Source organism: Euphorbia lathyris, chromosome 5, assembly GCF_963576675.1.
Source record: "Euphorbia lathyris chromosome 5, ddEupLath1.1, whole genome shotgun sequence".
Lineage (NCBI taxonomy): Eukaryota > Viridiplantae > Streptophyta > Magnoliopsida > Malpighiales > Euphorbiaceae > Euphorbia > Euphorbia lathyris.
Genome location: NC_088914.1, coordinates 6,241,581 through 6,264,190, shown reverse-complemented (window position 1 = coordinate 6,264,190; position 22,610 = coordinate 6,241,581). Strand labels below are relative to the sequence as shown.

At 35.1% G+C, this 22,610-nt stretch overlaps 1 protein-coding gene and 1 long non-coding RNA gene across 2 annotated transcripts; one reads left to right on the top strand and one right to left on the bottom strand.

Moving 5' to 3' along the window:
* Nucleotides 1-131: 131 nt before the first annotated feature.
* LOC136228974 (transcriptional elongation regulator MINIYO) lies at nt 132-12,788 on the bottom strand. The gene is made up of 10 exons (XM_066017481.1): nt 12,257-12,788; nt 10,781-11,792; nt 9,880-9,980; nt 9,434-9,621; nt 9,183-9,288; nt 8,844-9,104; nt 7,882-8,070; nt 4,991-7,258; nt 2,917-3,129; nt 132-698 (listed from the first exon to the last, which is right to left on the bottom strand). Exons 1-10 carry the CDS (start codon nt 12,464-12,466, stop codon nt 510-512), a joined length of 4,737 nt encoding a protein of 1,578 aa, XP_065873553.1. The 5' UTR covers nt 12,467-12,788; the 3' UTR covers nt 132-509.
* Nucleotides 12,789-18,332: 5,544 nt separating this feature from the next.
* On the top strand, nt 18,333-21,049 carry LOC136230118 (uncharacterized). Its single transcript, XR_010689275.1, has 2 exons — nt 18,333-18,443; nt 20,467-21,049. It is a non-coding gene; the product is annotated as an uncharacterized lncRNA (long non-coding RNA).
* Nucleotides 21,050-22,610: the final 1,561 nt, after the last annotated feature.

The following is a 22,610-nucleotide window of genomic DNA, read 5'->3' as shown; positions in this document are numbered from 1 at the left end:
ATTCAAAAGTGACAAACTATTAATGTAGGTACATAGTAAAATTAGAAATAACTCGAAAATATAATACGAAATCAATACTAATCTGATTATAACACAATTTTTTTTTTTTTTTTTTGAGTTGGATTAGAGTTAGACTCATTTGACACTAACTTATAATTAACACAATTTGAACACGACACGAAACCGATAATTGCCACCTAACAATGACTTTCTAACCACATTAACATTTAAATACATTATTTAGATTTAAAATATATATATATATGAACATCGTTCTTCATCTGCTTAGGGTGTAAAGTGCAAATTTACAGGACTATTTGATCAACCCCTGATGTATTAAGCTCAAATGATAAAACCAGAGATCTTTCTTACTCCACCTCGAGTGGGAATCTTGGTCAAGCCTTTTGTGTTTAATTATTATATCAGAAAAATCATATTTCTTGCAGATTTTTTCATGGTATTATCCTCAAAATTTGATCATATTATAAGTTAATTTCCTTGTTCATCCTCTATACACAATTGTTTTTAACAAAACCAGACCTTAACTTTTCAACTTGAGCCAAAAGAATGGAGTCCTGATCACAAGCTTTTTCCAGTAATTCAAACCTTTTCTCGATATCGCTGGTCCGGGAAGACCGAGTTTCTCCGTGTACTGATGCAGATGGCTTATAGTATTGTATGAGTTCCAACATCATTCCCTGTTTAATGGAAAGAATAAAAATATGTAAAATATAAGAAATGATGAATTTTAAAATCAAAATGTACTGAATATATTCTTGATCATAAATTCTAACATGCTATCAAATTCTAACATGCAATAAACTGAAGTGTCCGATTAAATAGTAAAGCTGACTAAAAAAAACCCGATTAAAACGGTAACCGAACTGAAACCATGTCCACCCTTATTGGACTAGTTAACCGAACCGTGCCCACCCCTATGACTAATAGCAACTTCTCATTAAAGTCTCCATATTCTTTCCTGTTATTTGCTTCTTCCTTTTTCCGTCCGTTGTGTATCTATGTATCTACAAAGTCTTTCTACTTTTTTGTTGTTTATTTCTTGGGTAAATTACACCCATGGTTGCTGAATTTTACTCATTTTTACTGTATAACCACTAAACTTCGAAGCGTAACTTAAAAAGTCACCAACTTTAACCAACGCTTCAAAATGACCGTTAACCTCAAAATGGAAATTTTCAAAAAATAAAGTTCTTTAGAGCAACATCTACCATGAACTATACTTTTTATTTTCCAAAAATCACCATTTATGGAGCTTTCATCAATTCTTGGAAGAATTAAAGTTGCTTAGAATATCATCCATTCTTGGAATTCTTTATTTTGAGGTCATCATCGGTCATTTTGAGGTATTGATTGAAGTTTAGAGGTTATACCGTGAAAATAAGTAAAGTTCAGTGGCCATGGATGTAATTTACCCTTTATTTCTTTCTTATATGGTTGTTTATTCTAGACACTAGATGTGTCTACTCTACCGGTGAAGATTAAAAGCAAAAAGCATGATTAGGCCCCTGATCTTTCATTTTTTGGTTCATTAAGTCCTTGATCTTTTATTTAGATACATTAAGCCCCTGATCATTTATTTTTGGTCTCATTAAGCCCTTGATGACCAAATTAGTAAGTTGTGAACATCTAATTCGGTTAAAAATACGTTATTAACTTCATCTGTATTTGAAATTATTAAAAAAAATATATTTTTTACAGTTTTAATTAAGGTTTTTACAGCTTTCCTATAATGACATTACACATCCAAAATTGCTTTCAAACAGTGAAAAAATACAAATTTCAAATGCAGGTGCAATGAATAACAGTCTGTTAACCGAATTAGATGTTCACAACTTACTAATTTGGTTATCAAGGGGCTTAATGAACCAAAAAATGAAAGATCAGGAGCCTAATCATGCTTTTTGCCAAGATTAAATCCATGTGAGATATAGGCGCCATGACACAACTCTCATAACCACGCAGGCACGCCTTAGCGACAATGCCCGCCTTCAAATCAAATGTCCCAAAGTACAAATACTGGCTTAAATTGACAAATTTTGCCAAGTACAGAGGACAAATTTTATCTTTTGCCATGTAGGGTTTTGAGGTTTCTTCTAGTGTAAAGTTGAAATAGAACACAGCAAGGTCGAACCCATAAAAGTCCTATAGAAAAGAAATGAAGTGATTGAATCAAGATCAGACTAATTTGCTTCATTCATTAATATTTCCCTATAGTTTTCACTTCACTTGGGTGGAGAATCAAGTGAAAATGAAAACAATCAATGTTGGTGCTTCCATATGCCATTTTCCCGCCTTCTAATTGAAAAGAACACAGACCACTAGAGTTAAATGTCTTGTGCAGAGTATAGCCGGGGCCGGATTTATAGGGGGTTATGGGGTCCCCCGACTTGGGGAGAAATAAAGAAAAACTGTAATTTTCCTAAATGTAAAATTTCCATTGGTAATTAAAGTTTATTTATAATTTCTAATGGATTAGGGACTGAATCGGCGACGGAAATAGCTCACTCAGGCTCAGGCAGCCCGGAGATTGGCCCCCCTGCTCCGGAGGAACTCTGAGAAGGGTATTGCCTCCGCCGGAAATTACACAAGTCATGATCAAAATAAAATCATTTTGGAGATGGTGGGGATGCTAGGGGGACATGGCGTGTCCGATTAATAGGTTTATAAAGAGTCTAACACATCATCATTTTGGTGAGAATTTTATCGAACTTCTGACGGGCACAGTTTTAGTGAAATCTGATCTGACGGAAACAGTTTTAGTGAAGTCTGATCGAAGTACAGATGTTTTAGTGATCATGGTGAAACAATCCCCTAAATCCGGGAACTGACTGCTTTAAAACCTAGACAGTTTCGCTATCAAACCAATATAAGAAGCCTAGCAGAGAAGTTGTATACCTCATGTTTTTGCTGCTTCTGAGAAAAGTCCCGCAGAAGAGATTTTACAAGCTTATTTCGGACTGATATCTTATCCTGAGGATTGACAAGGAAAATGAATGAAGAAAGGTGGTGTAAAACCAGAGTGTACGCCATTGTTCGTCGAGCTGCAGCTCTGTCAAGTGCGCCAGAAACCCAAGACTTCACATAAGCTTCCAAAATACCTTCATCATCCTGCAGAGGAGAAAATGTTCTATAAATAAAAAGGATCTTTCCATAGTTGAAGAACATTAAAATATGCAGTAGCTGCACCTAAAAACCTTTATAAACAGAAATCAAACAAAAAATGAAGTTGATTACTGTTAGGAATTAGATCGGTTGTTGATTATAATAAGCTTTGATATACGGAACAGGAAATTACACATGCAGTCACAAGAACAAAACATCTACGTGGTTCGGCTATTTTTGCCTACATCCACAGACGAGGAACACAGGCAAGGAGCGTATAGCAAGTTGATACAAAAGTAAGAAAATCGCATCCTTTTATCTAAATCTCATGAGACCCGATTACACCCAAAGCTCTCATATATGTATATCTCAAGAGCACAAGCTTCAAAAACTTTCAGCATAAATAAATAAGCAAACAACTCTTGCTTATACAGACCTAAAAGTATATTCCTTTTCATAGTAGGATTCACTTAAAGATGAAGTTTCCAATTCCTATAATAATTAGGAAAACCAAACCAAATAGAATTCTAGATATACCTTAACAATTATGTAAAGGAACCATTTGAAACTAAAGCTTAAGCCGATAGTTAAAGGCCCAATTCATATTATTAATATTAAACACATCCCTGCACGCAATTGCCCACTGGTCTTGAAGCGTGTACAACACAACCCCATCTTACCATGTGTTGAAATTAAATCAACAAATGGGGTTTCCAAGAATCAAACCCTCACTTGGTCTAAGAGGCTCTTATACCATATCATTAACCGTTTGAACTAAAAGCTTAATAAAGGCCCAATTCGTATTAATATTTACAAATTACAAATAGAAGCATCATAACTATGGAGATTAACTTTATGTCCAAATAGGAGTTGGAAAAAACCCCAGAATGATCACTTTCTCTTCATGTCATTTCTTTTAACAGTTATAACCTTCATCAAATTCCAAAAGAAGAAAGCTAATATTTGATCCCCGTACTTAGCACATTTTGTCATTTTAGTCCCCGTATTTCAATTTTAGCCTGTTGGGCCGCTGTACTTTAGTTTTTCCTAAAATTTGGCCCTTAGACAAACAGTTCCAAGCAATATATTACAGAAATGGAGATAATATTTTGACCATGTGATAAATTATTAACAGAACGGTATATCAAAAGGAAATTATTAGGCTTAATACATCTTTTAGCCCCCTTACTTGTCCAAAAAAGTTGAAAAAGTTCTATTGACCCCTTGAACTTGCTTGAAGTGACTCGTTGACTCTCAGAAAGGTACCTATTAGCCCCTGAACTTTCTTAAAGTGATCTATTGGCCCCTTAATCTTGCTTAAAGCATACACATTTCAATTTTTCCAAAATCTCTTCTTACTCCGCCACATGGATTTTAGGGGGTTAATATGTCACTTAAACAAGTGCAGGGGGTAAATAGGACATTTTTAAAGTATAGGGAAACAGATGACTTTTTTAGACAAGTACAGGGGGCCAGAGATGTATTAGGCCAAATTATTATAGTGGTCAATGGTTAGATATTCTGGCCAAATTAAAGTGCAGGGCCGAAGTGATAAATTGTAGAAGTGTCAAAACGGGTTGTCGTGTCATAATCGTATTATTATGATCTATATACTCCAGAGGATTATATATGTTATAAATGCAGTAAAAATGATAATCATGTCAAACAGGTTGTCTCTTGACAGCCCTATTATATTGTGCCAAGCACGGAGACTAAATTTTATCTTTTGCCAATTCGACAAAGACAAGGACCTGCTTAGAGCAAAGAGCTATCCAAACTATATGCAATGTGCAATCCAAGGAATTACTTCGCACTGCAAATTACGTAAAAATTTATTATAAAGGGATTAAATATGCTGTGAAAGTACCTCAATAGGTTCAAGATACCCTTCTGCCTCAGCAATGCATTTATCTAGTGGTGGCAGAATTTCAAGAACATAAGCATTAGATAGTGCCTTCCAGGCAGAAAGTCTCACAGCTGCTTCAGTGCAACGGTGTAAGTACATCGAAACTTGACGACCGAAAATCATATCACCATAAGATACAGAAGAAAATTCCTCCACAAGTGTCTCAATAAATGTAGAATAACTCTCATGAATCTCTGATTGAAACCTCAAGCACTCCAAACTAGTTTTCTTCTCAACTTCGGATAATAAGTTTACGCTTCCATCCGATGAGTGAGTAGCACTGTTAGTAAATCTTGCTTCATCAAGAAGCTGACCATAGACATCTTGTAAAGCTTCATAAAGATCTCTGCTCTTGCTATCATCAAGCACATCCATTCCAGCAACTAATATCACTGATAAAGAATGCAGTTTCCGAACCACAGGTACATTCTTGATGGGAGAGTGGAAATCAGTAGATAGGAAAATGGACATAGCTTCCATAGCTAGTAAAAGGAAAAGTGCACCTGTAATTTCCACAACTTCATGTTTATCATGAGAGAGAACTGTGATTGGACTCAGAAACCAATGCATGGGAAGTGGCAATCTCTGGTGAGCCCATTCTTGTGTCAAAGACATGAGGTTACGAGCTTGTCTTGTCGTGTTTGAGGCATCGGAGTCCTCGTGTATAGTGTCCAGACCAACACTGCCCTTCTTAAAACTTTTGTTCCCACGAGAACTGTTTTCATCTGTGGGTTTCGATTTCTTCTTGATAGACAACCATCTATGTTTAAAGTGAGAGGCTAATATCTCACCGAAGAACGAATAGTCATCTATTTTATGTTCCCAACTGAAAGGTTTTGCTCTCTTATTAGATTGGAGATATTGTTGAACACATAAGTTAAGACAGTTAAGAACCGGAACTTGAAACAATATATCCAGAGCTTTTTCCATCGTAACCCTATCCCTAGGCCCCATAATTAAGCATGCTTGTAAGACAGAATTAACCCTGTGCAGAGCAGTGACCATCTCCTCATCAGTTGTTATTCCTGTGCCGGATATCACCTGTAATATTTCAAGCAAGTAAACTAATAATGCAGCATCTGCTTGAGCTAGCAAAGCAGTTATCGACCAAAATCCACCACCAGAGGCGCCCCATCCAAGCCCCACGCCTGGAGCAGGTCCTCCTCTACTGAAAGTCTCAATGGTTTGTATAACGGACCACTCTGATCCCATCAACTTCATAAAAACATCAAGCACGCACGTCCATTCAACCCGACATCTTTTAAGTAACCCATCCTCAAGTATATTCCCTTCTCTTGAGACTTCATACTGAGCGGCAGATATGCTATTCTTAGCCATGCTGATCAAGTTATCAGTTGAAGTTATAAGATAAAGAAACCCATGAAGACAAGATACAGAAGCTAATGATGATTCATCTGTACTTTGCTGTCTCAAACAAATCAGTTCCCCGACAAAGGTGCTATCTGCATCGAGATCTTCTTGTTCTTCTGCACTATTTACATTCAGATACTGATTTTCAATAATTGCAAGTCCAATCTTAGGAACAAACTCTGGAAGCCATGGAACAAGCCTGCAACTTCCTTGGGAACTCGAAGTTTCCTCTGGGTTTACTCTTTCAAGCAATGCAGCAAGAAGATGCATGACGGCTGAAAAAACCCACAACAATGCAATACCAGACGAACCATGGAAAACAGCGTCATTTCTCATTCCTCTTTTCCTCGTAAAGTATTTCGAAACATAATGATCCTTTCTTAAAGCTAACCACTTTAAAGATATATCAACTAATGGAGGAACAAAACTCCAAGACCATGTTTCCAGCCCATCACCAGCAGAATCCAAGACTTTATTGTTTGAATTCTTTTGTGAATAGAAAGTCGGGAGTTTTCTAGCCAACGCCTCCAAGACACAATATGCCTCCCGAGAAACCGAAAGGAATTCACTAAGAACGTTGTTCTCCTGGAGTTTCTCAAATGTAGGTGGATTCAACCACAGGCACAAGGCAGGGAAGATGTCTGAAAAGTACGATATACAGAAACCGTAACTGATACAGACCCTCCAGAGACGTAGTTGTTCAACCATCAAAGCAGACAAAAGTTTACAATTTTCTTCCCCTGACTTTACCCAGTGGTCAAGGGAGGAAGTATAACGAAAGAGATCTCGGGTCATAGCCAGAAAGGATCCATTCTGTATGAACTCCTGACAGTTCTTCTTTTCAGATTGAGCCAACACCTGTTTCACACCAAAAAAGAAAAATGATATAATGGCCGGGTAAATTGCACTTACAGTCACTGAAATCTGAGGTCTGTTTCACAAAAGTCACCGAACTTTATGTTCTTTCAAAAAAATCGCTGAACTTTATATCTGATTTCAATAAAGTCATTCCTAGCCAATCTGTGTACAAAAAGTAGTCACGATGTTGAGGTGACACTTACACAGTTGACTATATGCCAACTAAGTGCCACAATGGACATGGATGTGATTTTGTTAAAAACAAAATTGTGGCTAAGGATGTGCCACATGGCTGACATGTTTCTGCCCCATCAACCATAAAGTCAGACATGTCCAACATGACGCTTAGTTGGCATATAGTTAACCGGCTTCTGTGTCATGTCTACGTTCAAATGAGTTTTTGTACACAAATTGGCTGCAATAACTTTATTGAAATCAAATGTGAAATTCAGTGATTTTATTGAAAGAAAATGAAGTTCTGTGACCTTTGTAAAACAGGCCTCAAACTCAAATTATTTTCGGTGTATTTTATCATATAGCGGTCCTTGGAAGAGCTAGAGTGAATAAGCAACTAGGAAAAATAATGGTACACAGCTTTCTAGAAACATATACAAAATGCTAACCTTCAAAAGCGTAACAGATCTTATCTTCGACAAATGAATTCCAGCGGTGTCTCCTGCAGTGAATTTGTGGACAATGATATCTACAAGTCCAGGGAACTTCATGACTGCATTTGCACATGTTGGCGAATGCCTTGCTATAGCAACAAGTATAGAAATTATGCACTCCTCCAAAGCTGCATTAGGGCCACCCTGAAACCATACAGGCAAACACATTGGAAAACTATGAATGTAAACGCCGCAAGCTCAAACTAGGGATTCTTCTTGGAAGTAAGCCAGATGATCATGCCAAGCAATTAAACAAAACCAAGGAAATTGTGTCATTTTATTTCTCAAATAGATGTTTCTTTTCTTTATAAGATCAGCACTACCATTTTCTAAAATGCCCATGCTTCACCCTTCTCCTGCCTTAAACAGAGGAAAGAAGAACATATCCACAGAATAGCTCCTAGAGATGTTTTATGATCCATATCAATAAAAATATGTTGGTAGCATCCAGCCAAAAATAATATTCAAAGATGGAAAACAACGGTGAATTATACATTTAGGCATAGTGATTACACAAAAAATTTGTCTAAGTATTTTACAACTATTTGTGAAACAAGAAATGACAGTGCTATATGTCCACTTGTCCGGGTTAAATCATTTATGAACTCATGTAGTTATCCATGTTTTCGCGCCTAGATATCAGTTTTCTTGCTTAGCACCCAGTGCCCATATGGTGTTTACAACAAGGAATATTTTGATCTTTTTGAACTCACACTTTCCAATCTAGTTGCTACTGTTCTCATGTGAGTAATTCAATCGCACCTAGAGAAACAAAGAGCATGTTTATCCAAAATAAACTATGTATTTCAGTTTCACAAATCTCAAAAGTTATTCAGCAATTACAAGAAATTCCCCTAGGCTCAGAGCTCATGTAAACTAATCTAAATATCATGTCAAGTCAATATATTCATGCTTACCTCCAACAGATAATGCATCCTATAAAGGATTCCCATCCTAACTAAACCAGCAGCAAAATCTTGACCCGCAAGAACAATGTCATCCTGAATGGTATTTGTTCCTTCAGTCTCATCATCAATGACATCCCCAGCAAAAGTTAAAATATTAGAAGGTTTAGCATTGTACTTCCAAAAGCCACCATGAAGGAAACCATCATCCATCTCTGGCTTGCTCCGGAATACAGGACCAGTGAAGATATCCATCTCATATAATGATATTTTCTAGAAGCACCACATATCAGACAAAAGTCAACTACTGCAGAGGTACAAGGAAAATGAATTCTTAAAAACAAAATTTACCTCTGAGATATCAAAGAAATTATCATTCAACTCACAACTTAGTGTGCTCTGTATCACTTTTGCACAAGCTAAAATAACTGAACTATGGTTATCATCAAGACACATCCTACAAATCAACAATATAGATATTTAATTGCATCATCGCGTTGCAAATAGAGAATTCAAGGAAAAAACGGAAAGGTCCAGATGATGCAGTCATGACCAAAAGGCCATGGCAATCAGCAAACAGATGCATTTGGATGAAGCTTCACCTCAATGATAGAACAAGCTCGGGTTCTGGCCCAAGAGCATAAGCCCAAATCGCCTCCCAATCATTGAACTTGTTAGGTAGATTAGAACTTTTCACACAACATCCAACTTGGTTTTGTTGAATGTTCCACATAGCTTTATCTAGCACAGATGCCAGCAGATGCAATGCAAGAACTCTTTGCCCTGGAATCTGCAACAAATAAAACTAATACATAAGGCTACGCGACAAGCATATAACTGAAGTAAATGTATTAACAAGAGAAAGCATCAATCTTCAAACACAATTAGTAGGCATACAAAAAGTGGTAACCATGTCATTACAACTCTTGTTTACTTAATTAAACGTCACAAAAATTTAATGAATATACCTTTCAATGAACAGAAAGAAACCAATAAAAATTTACTTTCACGTCAACTAATTGAGTAACAAGGTTTGATCTTAACTAACCACACTTCTAGTGAGTTGTACAGCTTCTTTGATTGTGTAACCAACTGAAGCAGGGTCCCCGTCTGTTCGTAAAAAGTCGCGCTCAGAAACATGTATACCACCTGGCAAGCAGAAAAGGTTACTCAAATTGATAGCAAGGTGTTTCTTCACCTCTAGGGTAACAAGACAGCATCCAAAGGCATATTTTATTAAGATTCACAGCTTTCACTCAAAAATTCAAAATGCAATAAGAAATTTGACAATGCTGCATTTGTTTTGAGACTAATGTTACAAATTAGAAAAAAAAAAATATCATGAAATCAGAATCTCACTTTGAAGCAAACACAAACTAAATTCTTCTTTCTTACAAAACATATCAAAATCTAAACAAAACACAGTTATAGTAACATTGTGTCCTGAAAGCCAACATATAGCAGGATTGTTCCCCTGCATACAGAAATGTGGAAATGAAAAAAAATCTTACTTCTAAACTGCTTATCAAGCAGTGTTCATTCAATAGATATGAGCCTAATTAAGCTCCAAATTTTCAGCAATCTCAATAGATCATTTAAGCTCCAAATTTTCAGCAGTGTTCATTCATAATGTACAAGACTATTTTTCTCATTAAGTTCTCCGACATCACCTAGAGTTTTAGCATCTATAAATATAAAAACTTAATCTAGTATATAAAATTGCATGATGATTTATGAATCCCATTCACTTCAAACAACTAGCTGCAGTGGTTAACAAGTAAGTTCCTGTTACACCTAGATACAAATATACACAAATAATTGGCCAGCAAAGATTAAATCACCAAAATGCTAAATGTTAGAATTACGTTTGTCCATATGAGATATATATGCACACACACACAAAGAAGGCCAGAAGCTATTACAGAACAGAGAGAAATTCTAAGAATTACCAATCTCTGCATCATCAGTGATAATATTCCCCTCCAAAGAAAATCTCAATCTCCTAACAGCCTCTACCCTTGCACTCCAACTATTCCACAAATTTCCACCACCTGGGCAGAAATACTGCCCAGAATCTTCATTCGGTCCACTCTTTGAATCTGTGGCAGTCTTTGCTATCATGTCGCAGTCTTCACTGCCTAAATGTGATGAAACATTTGACTTCTTGACTGATTGATTCTCACTAGTGGGACTGGCATATAGTTCACCATTGGTAACTGTTCCTGAACTTGAGAAATTTTGCTGCTTTGGTTTTTTCTGGCCGCGTAATTTTAGTAAATTTAGCAATGCAGGATTCATCTTCTCCATTATTTCAGACTGTGCTTCTGCTATCTCTTCAGATGACATACTATTTAGCCGTGCACGATTTTCAGCATCAATCTCACTCTCCAGAGACATGGAAGCTTGTCTATTGTCAAAGTTGTTTAAGTTTGAACTAGAAACCTTAGTTGAAAACTCCTGCTCTCTCTTACTCATCAGCTCTGTTAATGCAGGATCCATCTTGTCAACTTTCTCAAGGTTTACTTTTGCAACACCATTATGATCCTGAACATAGACTTGATGAGAGTCGTGCATTTCAATATCATCAGCTGAAGTAAAAGAAAGAGAATCCTTATCGCTTGGTACGCTATTCCTCACTTTAGTTATTGGCATAACAGAACTTAAACTTCGTTTGTCCAATTCCATTGAAGTCTTATCATCTTCATCTAAATTGTCAGCAGCTACTTCACCTTTCTGTTGTTTTCCTGTCTTCTTCAATCTCTGCCTATTTCTTTCCATCTTATCAGTCTCCAACAGATTATCACTAGGGATGAACTCTCTCCACTGTCTCAGATTCATGTCCCTTTTCTGCTTCCTCTGCACTGGATTTGCAAAAGCTGATATTGGGTTAAAATCAGTTGGATCAGTATCTTCATGATCCCCGTCATCAGAAGCATTTTTTACGCTCACTGGACTCCAGTGCTGCAAAACACAATCAGGAACCAATTCAGCAAATTAAGTCATCAAGAGTCTATCAATCAGGCACAATTATGAAGTGAAGCTTGCTGTTACTCTTAGCAACTTAACATATCAACAACAACAAAAACATGAAGCATTTGCTTTAGTGAAAGCCATTGAAGAACATACCAACACGAAATCAATTAAAGGTATCAAAACAGGTCATCACGTCATAATAGTGTTATTTGACATGATTTTATATGATATAAAGGCAACAAAGATGATAATCGTGTTAAAGCCAGTTATGTAAATAGTGTTAGAAATTGACAGTACTAAAATCAATGACTCCACAAACTACTATTTTCCTGAACAACCAAACAACTGAAACAATGGAGGCTCCAATACACATAAAACATAGTGCTAAAAGTTAGAACTTGACCTTGTTATCAAAATTCATGACAGTAAATAGAGAACATAGAGTAGCTTACAGGGCCATGGGAACGATGACGAGCCACAGGGAAAGGTAAAACGGTGACTTTGGGCGGAAGAAGCTTGCTATTTGGATTTCCCGAATTTCCTATTTCGACAATGCTACCAATTAAGCGGGAAGAATCCTCTCCAGTAATTTGCAGGGAATTGGCTCCAAAGACCTTTTGGACTGAAGCGGAACTAGTATTTTCCTTATTCTTCTTCTCCATTTGATGGTCAGTTTATAAGAGAAGAAGCTCCAAGTTTGCTGAAGTCGGAGAATGGAAGAGAAAGGAAAACAGAAAGAGAAGATTCTTGTATGAACAAACGATGCAGCCCAAAAGGTCCTACGAGGCTTGGGAATGAAGGGGAGCTACATGAATAGAAGAGGACGGCAACTGCGAGTGGCGGCCGGATAGAAGGAGTCGACGGACGGTGACCGGAGGAGGGCTGCTGCTGCAAGTGGTGGGGAGAAAGGAAGCCAAAGAGGAAAGAAATAGAGCGGAGCAGGAGGAAAAGAGCGGGTGCTGTTTCAATAACCCCAAATGTGTGTTTTAATTTGGGGGGACTCCATAGGTATACTTTGGTTAAGTTATATACTATCACACCAAAAACGTATAATCTTTTGGTAACCTATACAATTAATTATTATGTCACGCGAATAATTTCATCTTCATAAAAAACCAATGTGCTACCGAAATGTGAAATACGATAAAAGTTGTACACTATATTTTTATATATTATTATTATTATGGGAAATTCAACTTGAATTTAAATTGAAATAGGGTTTACATGGTTATGAATACAAAAGTAAAAAACAAAAACATAGGGAATTCTTGTTTGAAGCTTTCCATTTAACGGAGCGAGTTCAGACAAATGGCTAATTGATGAGCCCGGTTATTTGTGTTACGTCTATCGAGTGTGTATTTGAATCTATCTAAACAATGGTGGATCCAGAAAAGAGGGACAGTCGCCCTTTTATCGTCTAATTCTCGTAGGTCCGATATTGTTAAAACAACATTTGCCCTTTTATTGTGTGTTTTTTTTAGCTCTTGGACTTGCTTAAAGTAATATATCAGTCACCTGATTTTGTTCAAAGTGACCTCTTGATCCTTTAAATTTGTCAATAATAATCTATTGTCACTTGAACGTGGTTAAAATGACATAGTTTTTTAGATACTTTGTAAAAAATATCAGTAAGAGTCTCATCCCTTCTCGGACATTTCTGAATCCGTCTCTATAAACCTTCGGTCTTTTAGGTAATGTCCTTGACCATTGACCCTAGCCAATTAGGATGATCGTCTTTGTTGTTGACAAGTGAGATGGCTTCTTGTGAGTTTGAGGCTACCATTAGCAAGAAGTACGCTTCCTTTCGACCAAATTAACACTGAGGATGATGTCATGAAGCTTTGCATATGTGGCCGAAAGAAAGACCTGATGATCTTTGGCAATGAAACCGAAGGAGCTGATATTTTCTGTTGGCTGGAAAAAGGGGTCACAATTTATCTTGACTAACTCTAGTGGTGGTGGGTGCCAACGTCCTATTGAAGTTGTTGTTATTGTCCTCTGCTCCGATGTTTCACTCAAGAGTCCTCTGGAAATTGTATTAGATGTTTCTTTGTATATTTTTAAAAGTCTTATGATTGCTAAGGAGGCTCTCATCGGTTACTTTCCATGGGCCAGTTTATTTATTTCCATCCATAAAACTCAGATTATACCCATGAATTTCTTTATTTCTTGCTTGGATAAGAGGACATCCACTTGCTCGGTCCAGTCCCTTATTGAGGCCACACTAACCTTGTAAACTTTTGTGTTAAGCTCCAACTGCTTCCAATATTTATTCGGCATTTGACATTCCCTAAACATGTGGAGCATGATTTCTTATTGCTGACCACACATCCAGAGCCATGTCTTACTTCTATGTCCATGCATGGTAACACATTATTACATGCACACCAAGATAAATGGGGTTGTTACATGCCCCTTCACCTCTGTTGAGCATATTAGGGAGTAGAACATCGGTGTGGCCTAAGATTTCCTTGGGATGGTTTTAATTAAGGAGTAGACCATTGACCAATTCCTAGTATATTATGTAAGCAAGGTCCTACTTGATGTCGAAACACGATACTCGAAGTTGGAGAAAATGGCTTACGAAGTTATGGTCGCTGCTCAAAAGTTGCAAAATCACTTTCAAGGACACTCTATCGTTGTGAGAACAAACACCCCACTAGAAAAAACTTGCAAAGATCAAAGCAATCTCGAAAAATGTCTGAATGGGCGCTCAAGTTAACAAAGTCACTTCATCTACACGAGCATCTTTTTGCAAAGCAGTATTTTCATTTTTCCTAGCTTCAACCTCTATCTTCTTCGCTCCCTCGGTAACTTTATTGGCAACAACTAAGTCTTTCTCCAAGACTTCTACTTGGGCAAAGGTCTCTTTAGTAGCCTCAATCTATATGATGCTCCAGCTCAGCTTCATTCTTTAAATAAACATCGACCATATTTTTGAGCTATTAATAGACTTCAGATGTGGCAGATAAGTTCTATATTTACAAAAATTACAAGAAGAGAGCGGATATAAAGAACAAAAAAACAAAACGTAAAGTTCGAAAAATCACCTTCATAGAACGAGACACGGTTAGATCGAGCAAAACCCCGAAGAGATTTACTCTAAAAAAATCTCCTAAAGGAATAAAACCATACAGGTCAATCCTCATTTATAATGAGATTGTTAAGGGCGACACGTGCTCAATATATATGCTCCCACAAATGAAATTTAAAAGATATAAAAAAATGGGAATCAACAATCATAGAAAGCAAATCATACTCAAAATATTGATAGAGGTAGAAGAAATGTTTTTATAACGATACGATCTTAATTATTAACATTGTTTCATCCGCTTCGGTCAAATATACAGGAACAAACTTCTTATTTTCTTTCTCTTTAGCAAGCTTGGTCTTCTTGAGCATCGACTCAAAAGAATATGAATCCTCTACCATTTCCTTCTTCCCTTTCTTTTTGCATACAAGATCAACAAAAGGAGTAGTAAAAATCTTTATGCCCTTTACAATCTTTTGCTTCTTGAGGCGACATCCTCAGCTACAGAAGCAGTATCAGTCTCAAGGACTAAACTTTGCACTATAGGATCACCCCCATCAATTCCCGAAGACTTTAGGGAAGCAGTTGGCCTAAATAAGTTACATAAGCATTTTAATTGGAAAAGTAATGAAAAATGATTTAAATTAAGCCAAAAGACTCTAAAAAACGTATATAAAGATAGAGATGAAACGTCCACATAAGTATCCCACGTTTGCACCTACTTCTGTCCTAAGATAAGAAACATGTGAAGACACGTCAACACGAAATCTACCAAAACGGATAGGAATTCACAACAATTCAATTGAATGATAACTTCAGCTCAATATAAGACAAAGTCCTTAAGGGATTCAACCTTTGGTCATCCAGTACACAGAAGCTCTAAAGCACTTCGATCTGAATATTTTAGTGGGGGCACATATTAGATCACGTAATTAACCATATTACATGTGAACCAATGAGACTCTCATTTCATTTACCATCAACGCTATGTGGACTAGTCTCAAGGTCATGCATATTCATATCGACATCAGATGCCGCGATTCCCAGAATCATAGTTGCGGTTGTCACAACCATTTCTGATTGACAGTATGCTCTCACCACTCATCGACTGCCACATGAACTTCATCTCTCATTTAGGGACACACTTCATTATTTTATAAATAGAAGATACACACGAAAGGTACTCAATTCATTGTCTTTGCTCTCACTCGTTATCTTTTCCTTTACCAACTTAAAAAAAAAAAGAGTGTGTAACCGATCTGCAGATCCCTACTTGATTAATTTTCTGTCTTAACCAAAAGTGAGGGTTCAAACTATGGTTTTTAAAACCAACCGGACCAGACTAACCAGTTGAACCGGTTCAACTGGAAACCGACCAGGCTTCTAGTTCGATTATGGCACTATGGAGTCACTGCTAATGACCCAATGCGAACCACGGAAAATTAACGGATCGAGATCAATCCGATGAACCGATCTCACCCAGATTTAATAAAATAACAATAAAAAAAAGCTGAATTCTAACCCCAATTTGTTGAATATTTAATAAAAAAAGTCAAAAAATCTCAAAAGAAACTATGAAACAGTACATCTTAAAGCTACTTGGTGATTTCTTCATCCATTTGTCTATTTATAAGTCTATTTTTTTAAAAAGATTTATAAGTCCACTTTATGCTTTATTTTATTCGAATTTTCCAATGTAAGATTGATTCTTCCTTATTCTTCTTTTTTCCACTTTGAAAGTGTTTCCTTATTCATCCCGTCTACATAAGCATCTCATATGGAAAACTTAGAAGTAGATAAAATGAGAGTAATTATAAATAAACTCTCGTTAAACTATTAGTGTGTTATTAATTTATTTTTGTTTTCATTATTTATCTTATTGCATTTAATATCATAATTCAATTATTTTAATAAATTGAATTTGGCTTTTTGGTTTTGCCATTAGATTTACTAATGACATATTTACTACTATAAATATAAAAGAAAAAAAATTAGTGAGATTGTTTTATTTTATTATATATATATATATAATTAGGTATATTTATATATAATTTATTTATTTATGATGTTGTCCGGTTCAACCAATCCGAGTTAACCAGTTGAATCTATTAATCCCTGATCCTTACCTTTTCTTTATCAATCTGGTTTGATATCCGGTCTAATTTTTAAAACATTAGTTCAAAGTAAATATGTAGTAATCTTAAATTCTTGGTCAATTGTCCACCCAATTAAGATATCTACTAACTAGCAAATGTAAATTACACTGAATATAGACATGGCTTAAAAATACCATCATGTTGGTGTGAACCCTCCAATAATTAAATAATTTTAATATTATCCCGTATAAAAAAATTATATTTTTTTATCATTAATTTTGATACACTTACTCATCGTTTAATCAAAGTCTACCTCTTACACATATTTATACGCATTTATAATCGATAATACAATTTATTTTACACTTGATAATGCATAAAAATTATCCAATAATTAAATAATTTTAATATTATTCCACGTGAGTCTTTAAAAAAATAGAGATAAAGTATTAAAATAGTGTTATGGTTTTTGAAAAAGTGTCAATTTAGACTTTACATATAAAATAGCACAGATATAAGTTCAACGTAAAAAGTATCAATTTAGGGCTTGATAATAGATTGGACACGTCACTTTTATTACTCCGTTAAATTCCGATTTCTCTTTCCACATACAATTGATATAACTTAGTAGAGTAATATCAATAACGTGTCTCGTTCCGTTATCAAGATCTAAATTGATACCATTTTTTAAACGTTAAATCTATATTGGTACTATTTTATCCAAAAACCATTGGTACCTTATTCTTAAAAAAAAAAAAATATATTATTCCACGTGGTTAATCAGTTATTATTTAATTAGGTAATTAATTTTTTAGTCCCTATATTTTGACAAAACACACTGTTTAGTCCCTGTATTTTCAAAAACACATGGTAAGGTCCCTAACCTTTCTCTCAATGAACTGTTTAGTCCTTCCGTCTGTTTGTTTGATTTTTTACTGTTTATGACTTCAGAAATGACTAAATTACCCTTTACTATTTACCTTCAAACTTTAAAAAGGAAATCCAATTTAAAAGAAGAAGCTATTTGTATGGAAAACAAGAAAAAGAAAAGACCCAACACTTACGAATTTGAACGATCAAGAAGAAAATCAAGAAGAAGAACACTCAAAGTTGATTTCAAATGCATTAGAGTTTAACGGAAAGGAAAAGAAGAACGCAAATTCAAATTGACTAACAAAATCTTCATGAGAGTCTAACGGCAGGGACTAAACAGTTCATTGAGAAAAACGTTAGGGACTAAACAGTTCATCGAGAAAAAAGTTAAGGACATTATCATGTGTTTTTTAAAATACAGGGACTAAACAGTGTGTTTTGTCAAAATATAGGGACTAATAAATTAATTACCCTATTTAATTTAACTTTCTTAACCGCTTGCACTTGTTTTTCATCGGTGGAATTTGTTTTTTTCTCTTTTTCTCTTTTTCTCACCTATTGCACCCCCAAAGGTAACGAAAAGAAGGCTCCACTCTGTTACTTCGCCGGAGCAGGGCGGCGATAAAGGAAGATGAAACGGTCAGTCATTATTTTATTTATACAAAACACATCTCCATCTCTGAATAACCATCCCAATCATACATATAATTTTTTTTGAAAGCATACATATAAATTATAAGAAATTAGAGAAATTTTATGATTCTAATTTTCTTTATTTCCATATAATTTTTCAACTTCAGTTCTTGGTTATAAATTTTCGTCTAGCTGCATGTCTACCAATCTTTATTAACAAATAAATTATAATTATTGTGGAATTAAAGGGTAAAACTGTATATAAAGTTGACATAGCGATCAATTTAGCTTAAATGGAATTAGATTTCATTTTTTTTTTTTGTTTATAAAGGGTATTTGATTACTCATTTTTTCTCTGGCGACTTTCTTCTCAACTGCAACAACAATTCTAGATAAATCAAACTGTTCTAAGTGGATTCATAATATACATGTGAATTGGTTTCCTCCATGGATCAAATGCTGAATATAAGAACTCCTCAAATTTGATCATATTTGATAAATTATTTCAAGTACAATCAATTACTCACCAAACCCTAAATTGTTGAAAAAAATCCTCAAAGGATCGTGATGAGTGTAAGGGAGACTATTCTTGTAATCATAATATGTAATGAGAGATAGTGACTCTTGTGTAGCAATAAAACATTGTAATAGTCGTTGCCTATAAACCTCGACTTGATATAAGAAACACTATAGGGGGAGTGACCTGTCATGTTGGACTTGTCATTAGGTACCGTCGTTCTACCATCTCTAGTAGTTGTCCCCTATTGTTACCTCTTAGATGTAACATCCTTTTTATGTGTCGTATATGTTATCCATGTGCGTGTATGTGATGGTTGTCTATATGATGACATTGTATGTATGTTACTATATATCTAATCCCTATATGTGGTGGTTATTGCGGATAGAGTGATCTAACCCTCTTGACTTGCTTACTTCTAAGATCCACACAGATATCTACGACTGGCCCGTGAGTTTTGTTTCTAATATTATAAAATTGGCTTATTACATCATTTGTCTCTAAACTTTCAAAAAAAATTGATTGAACCTATCAACCTATTGAGGGTGCTATTGGACCATTTTAAGCAAGTTGTGGAGTTATCAGAATATTTTGAAAGTTGAGAGGCAAAACAATCTTTTTGCACAGGTTTAGGCACAAATGAAACCTAAAACTCTTTTTGCACAAGTTTAGGGATATTAATTGATAAATATATTGAAATTTAGAACAGAATTGATACTTAAAATTCAAATTTGAACTAAATTTGATTTGAGTTTTTCCCTCAACAACTGCTAACTGCTCTATAGATTATGTATTATAAAATTATAATTATACTATTTTATTATGTTACCTATTTATATATATGTTTTACATCATTATATAATAGGGATGGAAAAAGAAACTCTGGTCAAACCAGTAATGAAGCAGTTTTGGTTTTAGTTTATGCAAGTTGATTTTTTGGTTTTTGGTTTTTGGTTTTAGTTCTAGTTTTAGTTTTAAATATAAAAAACCGAAGATTAAATGCACCATTTATATTATTATTTATAAATTTTATTTATATCATATTGTTTAATATAACTTGTATATACTAATGATGAATTGTTGTTAGGTTCTAATACTAGGTTGTATTAGAACAAATTTTGTTTGGATATTTAAAATAATGTGTATTTTAAAAGTGAAGTTATATAATTTCATTGAATAGTTATTCCTACAGTGCTGGATAAATATTATGATTAACTATTGTTTTTTTTATCGACCATTAACTTTTTTTTTTGTCTAAAACCGTTAACCCATATTTTTCTCTAAAAACCGTTAACCAAAAACATGGGTTAATTATTGATGCGGTTCGATTAAAAAAAATACAGGTCAGTTAACCAAGCGTGTCTACCTCTATTATGTAGGCATATATATCAAACACGCATTAAAAATTATTGTTGAGTTATATCTATAAATTGTGTTATCTTAATATAAATTGGCATCCTTACCGAATACAATCATGTAACTAATTAAGTTGTTATTTATTTTATTTTTCAGAGATACATGAGATGATGAATCCAAGGAACAAATCCTCCATGAAAGAATTTTGGTAAGCTTACGTCAACAAGATGTTTCCTTTTTTGGGCATTTTTACAAAAAATTGGAAGTCTTTAAAAGTATCTAATTCATTAGGTGAGAAGTGGGGTCAAGAAAGATACACATGAAAGAGTGGCAGGCAAATTAGAAAAAGATATAGTTGTCTACTAAAAAAAGGGAAGGCTACTATCGGGTCATAATCTATCTAAAATGTTGATTTTTTAATTTCTATCTAGTTTATAAAAATCATTAAAAAAAAGGAAAATGATCAAGAAAACGGATCCTAAATAGTATTACTATTATTATTTTTTTGAAATCTTGCGAATTTGGAGTTACGAGAAATATATGATTTATCTGTTGTCGTTTATGTTAATCGTACATTTAATGGTTTTTTCTGCTTTTTGTAGTCGTTTTATTGTCTTAGTGGATCATGTATTAGGCATGCCATAATACTTATGTGAGGTATAAAACCTTATTACTTTCATGTTGTACTCTTATTTAATGAAATATTAACATCATTATATAAAAAAAAGATTCATAGTCATTGAAGTTGAGTTTATGTTTCATAAATCTCACTAAATTTCATTTTCCTTCAATGTAAATCGCAAAACTCCTCCACATTTGAAATGAAGTCACTATGACAATTTGTATACAAAACTCAATCGAATGTTTGCGTGTCACAACAAATAATACTTCACTACTTGCCAACTAGGCGCAATGACATATGTGATTTTTATGGTTAAAGTGGCAGCCACGTGTGCCACACGGTATATCCTAAGCCACAAACATTCCAATGAGTTTTCATGCACGAATTCACTAAAGTGACTTTATTGAAATCAAACGTGAAGTTCAATCATTTATTGAAAGAATTTGTGAAGCGACTTTAAACTTCAGTGATCGCCGGTGCAATTTATCCCGAGATCAACTCATACTTATAATATTTTATTCATTCATAACTAGTAAACTGCCATTACGCAAGTAGAAGCAGTGGACATGACTCAACACAAGTAGCAATAGCCAAAGAGTAAGGCTACCTGTTGACCAAAGATAACATATGTTTTGAAGTGTTTTTCTTGCTCTATATTATAGGCCAATATTCGGAAGCAGCTCAACATTTTAGGCTAACTTTCTACTTAGAATTACATATAAACTTGAATGGCTTTCTAGCACAAATGCTGCTTATTGAAATTCCCTTCATTCCACTTCTACACACGCATTCATACGTTAGACACGAGCGATATCCTCTCGCTACACATACACACACAAGCATACTATACAAGCCAAATCCTCTTGCTATACGTACACATACACACAAACAGACTAGACGTAAACGCCACACGGACGCGGACATGAACGCAGACAAACATGCCCACACAGACACACAAGGAGAGACGCATATAGGTTGGTAGGCATGTAGCTATATAGATGATATCAGATTAATAGGGTAACTAGCAGAGTTTCAAACTATGACTGGAACTCGCACACAGCTAATTTCTTGCGAATTACTTAAGTAGGTCTCGAGTTGGTTGCTGCGTAGAATGCAAATGGAGATCTGGCTGGAGGCCAAGGCTTTTCCCAGTAACAACATTGCTTTCCATTGCTTCAATCTGTGAATAACATTCAACATTAACTTTCACTGTTTGATCACGGGTCAAATACACTCACAGTCACTAAAGTTTTAGATTTGTGCGCCAACCGTCGTTAAAATTTGTTTTGTGTCAATACAATCACCGAAGTTTGCTTTATGTCAATAAAGCAACTGCTTCCGAATCCGGTGTTATATACCACTAGAAAGATTACAAATTTGTTTTTTGTCAATACAATCACCGAAGTTTGCTTTGTGTCAATAAAGCAACTGCTTCCGGATCCAGTGTTATAGACCACTGGAAAGATGATGTGGCAAGTCAAATAGATATCTGACTTGCCCCATCATTGCCATATCAGACCATCTGCATACGTGAAGACATGTGTCATAATTAATTTTACAAGGATGTGTGAAATAATTGGTTTCTTTTTTTTGCCACATGTTATCTGCTTGGCATCACTTATGCAAATAGTCTAGCGTGGCGAGTCAAATAGACACCTCATCTTTCCAGAGGTCTTTA

Bases quoted from the DNA above. Each gene is read 5' to 3' on its own strand.
- LOC136228974 (XM_066017481.1), bottom strand. From the start codon at position 12,466: ATGGAGAAGAAGAATAAGGAAAATACTAGTTCCGCTTCAGTCCAAAAG. The intron at 9,289-9,433 runs GTGAAGCTTCAT...GTTGATTTGTAG, and splicing joins GAGCTTGTTCTATCATTGAG to GATGTGTCTTGATGATAACC. The intron at 699-2,916 runs GTATACAACTTC...TCCATTAAACAG, and splicing joins AGAAGCAGCAAAAACATGAG to GGAATGATGTTGGAACTCAT.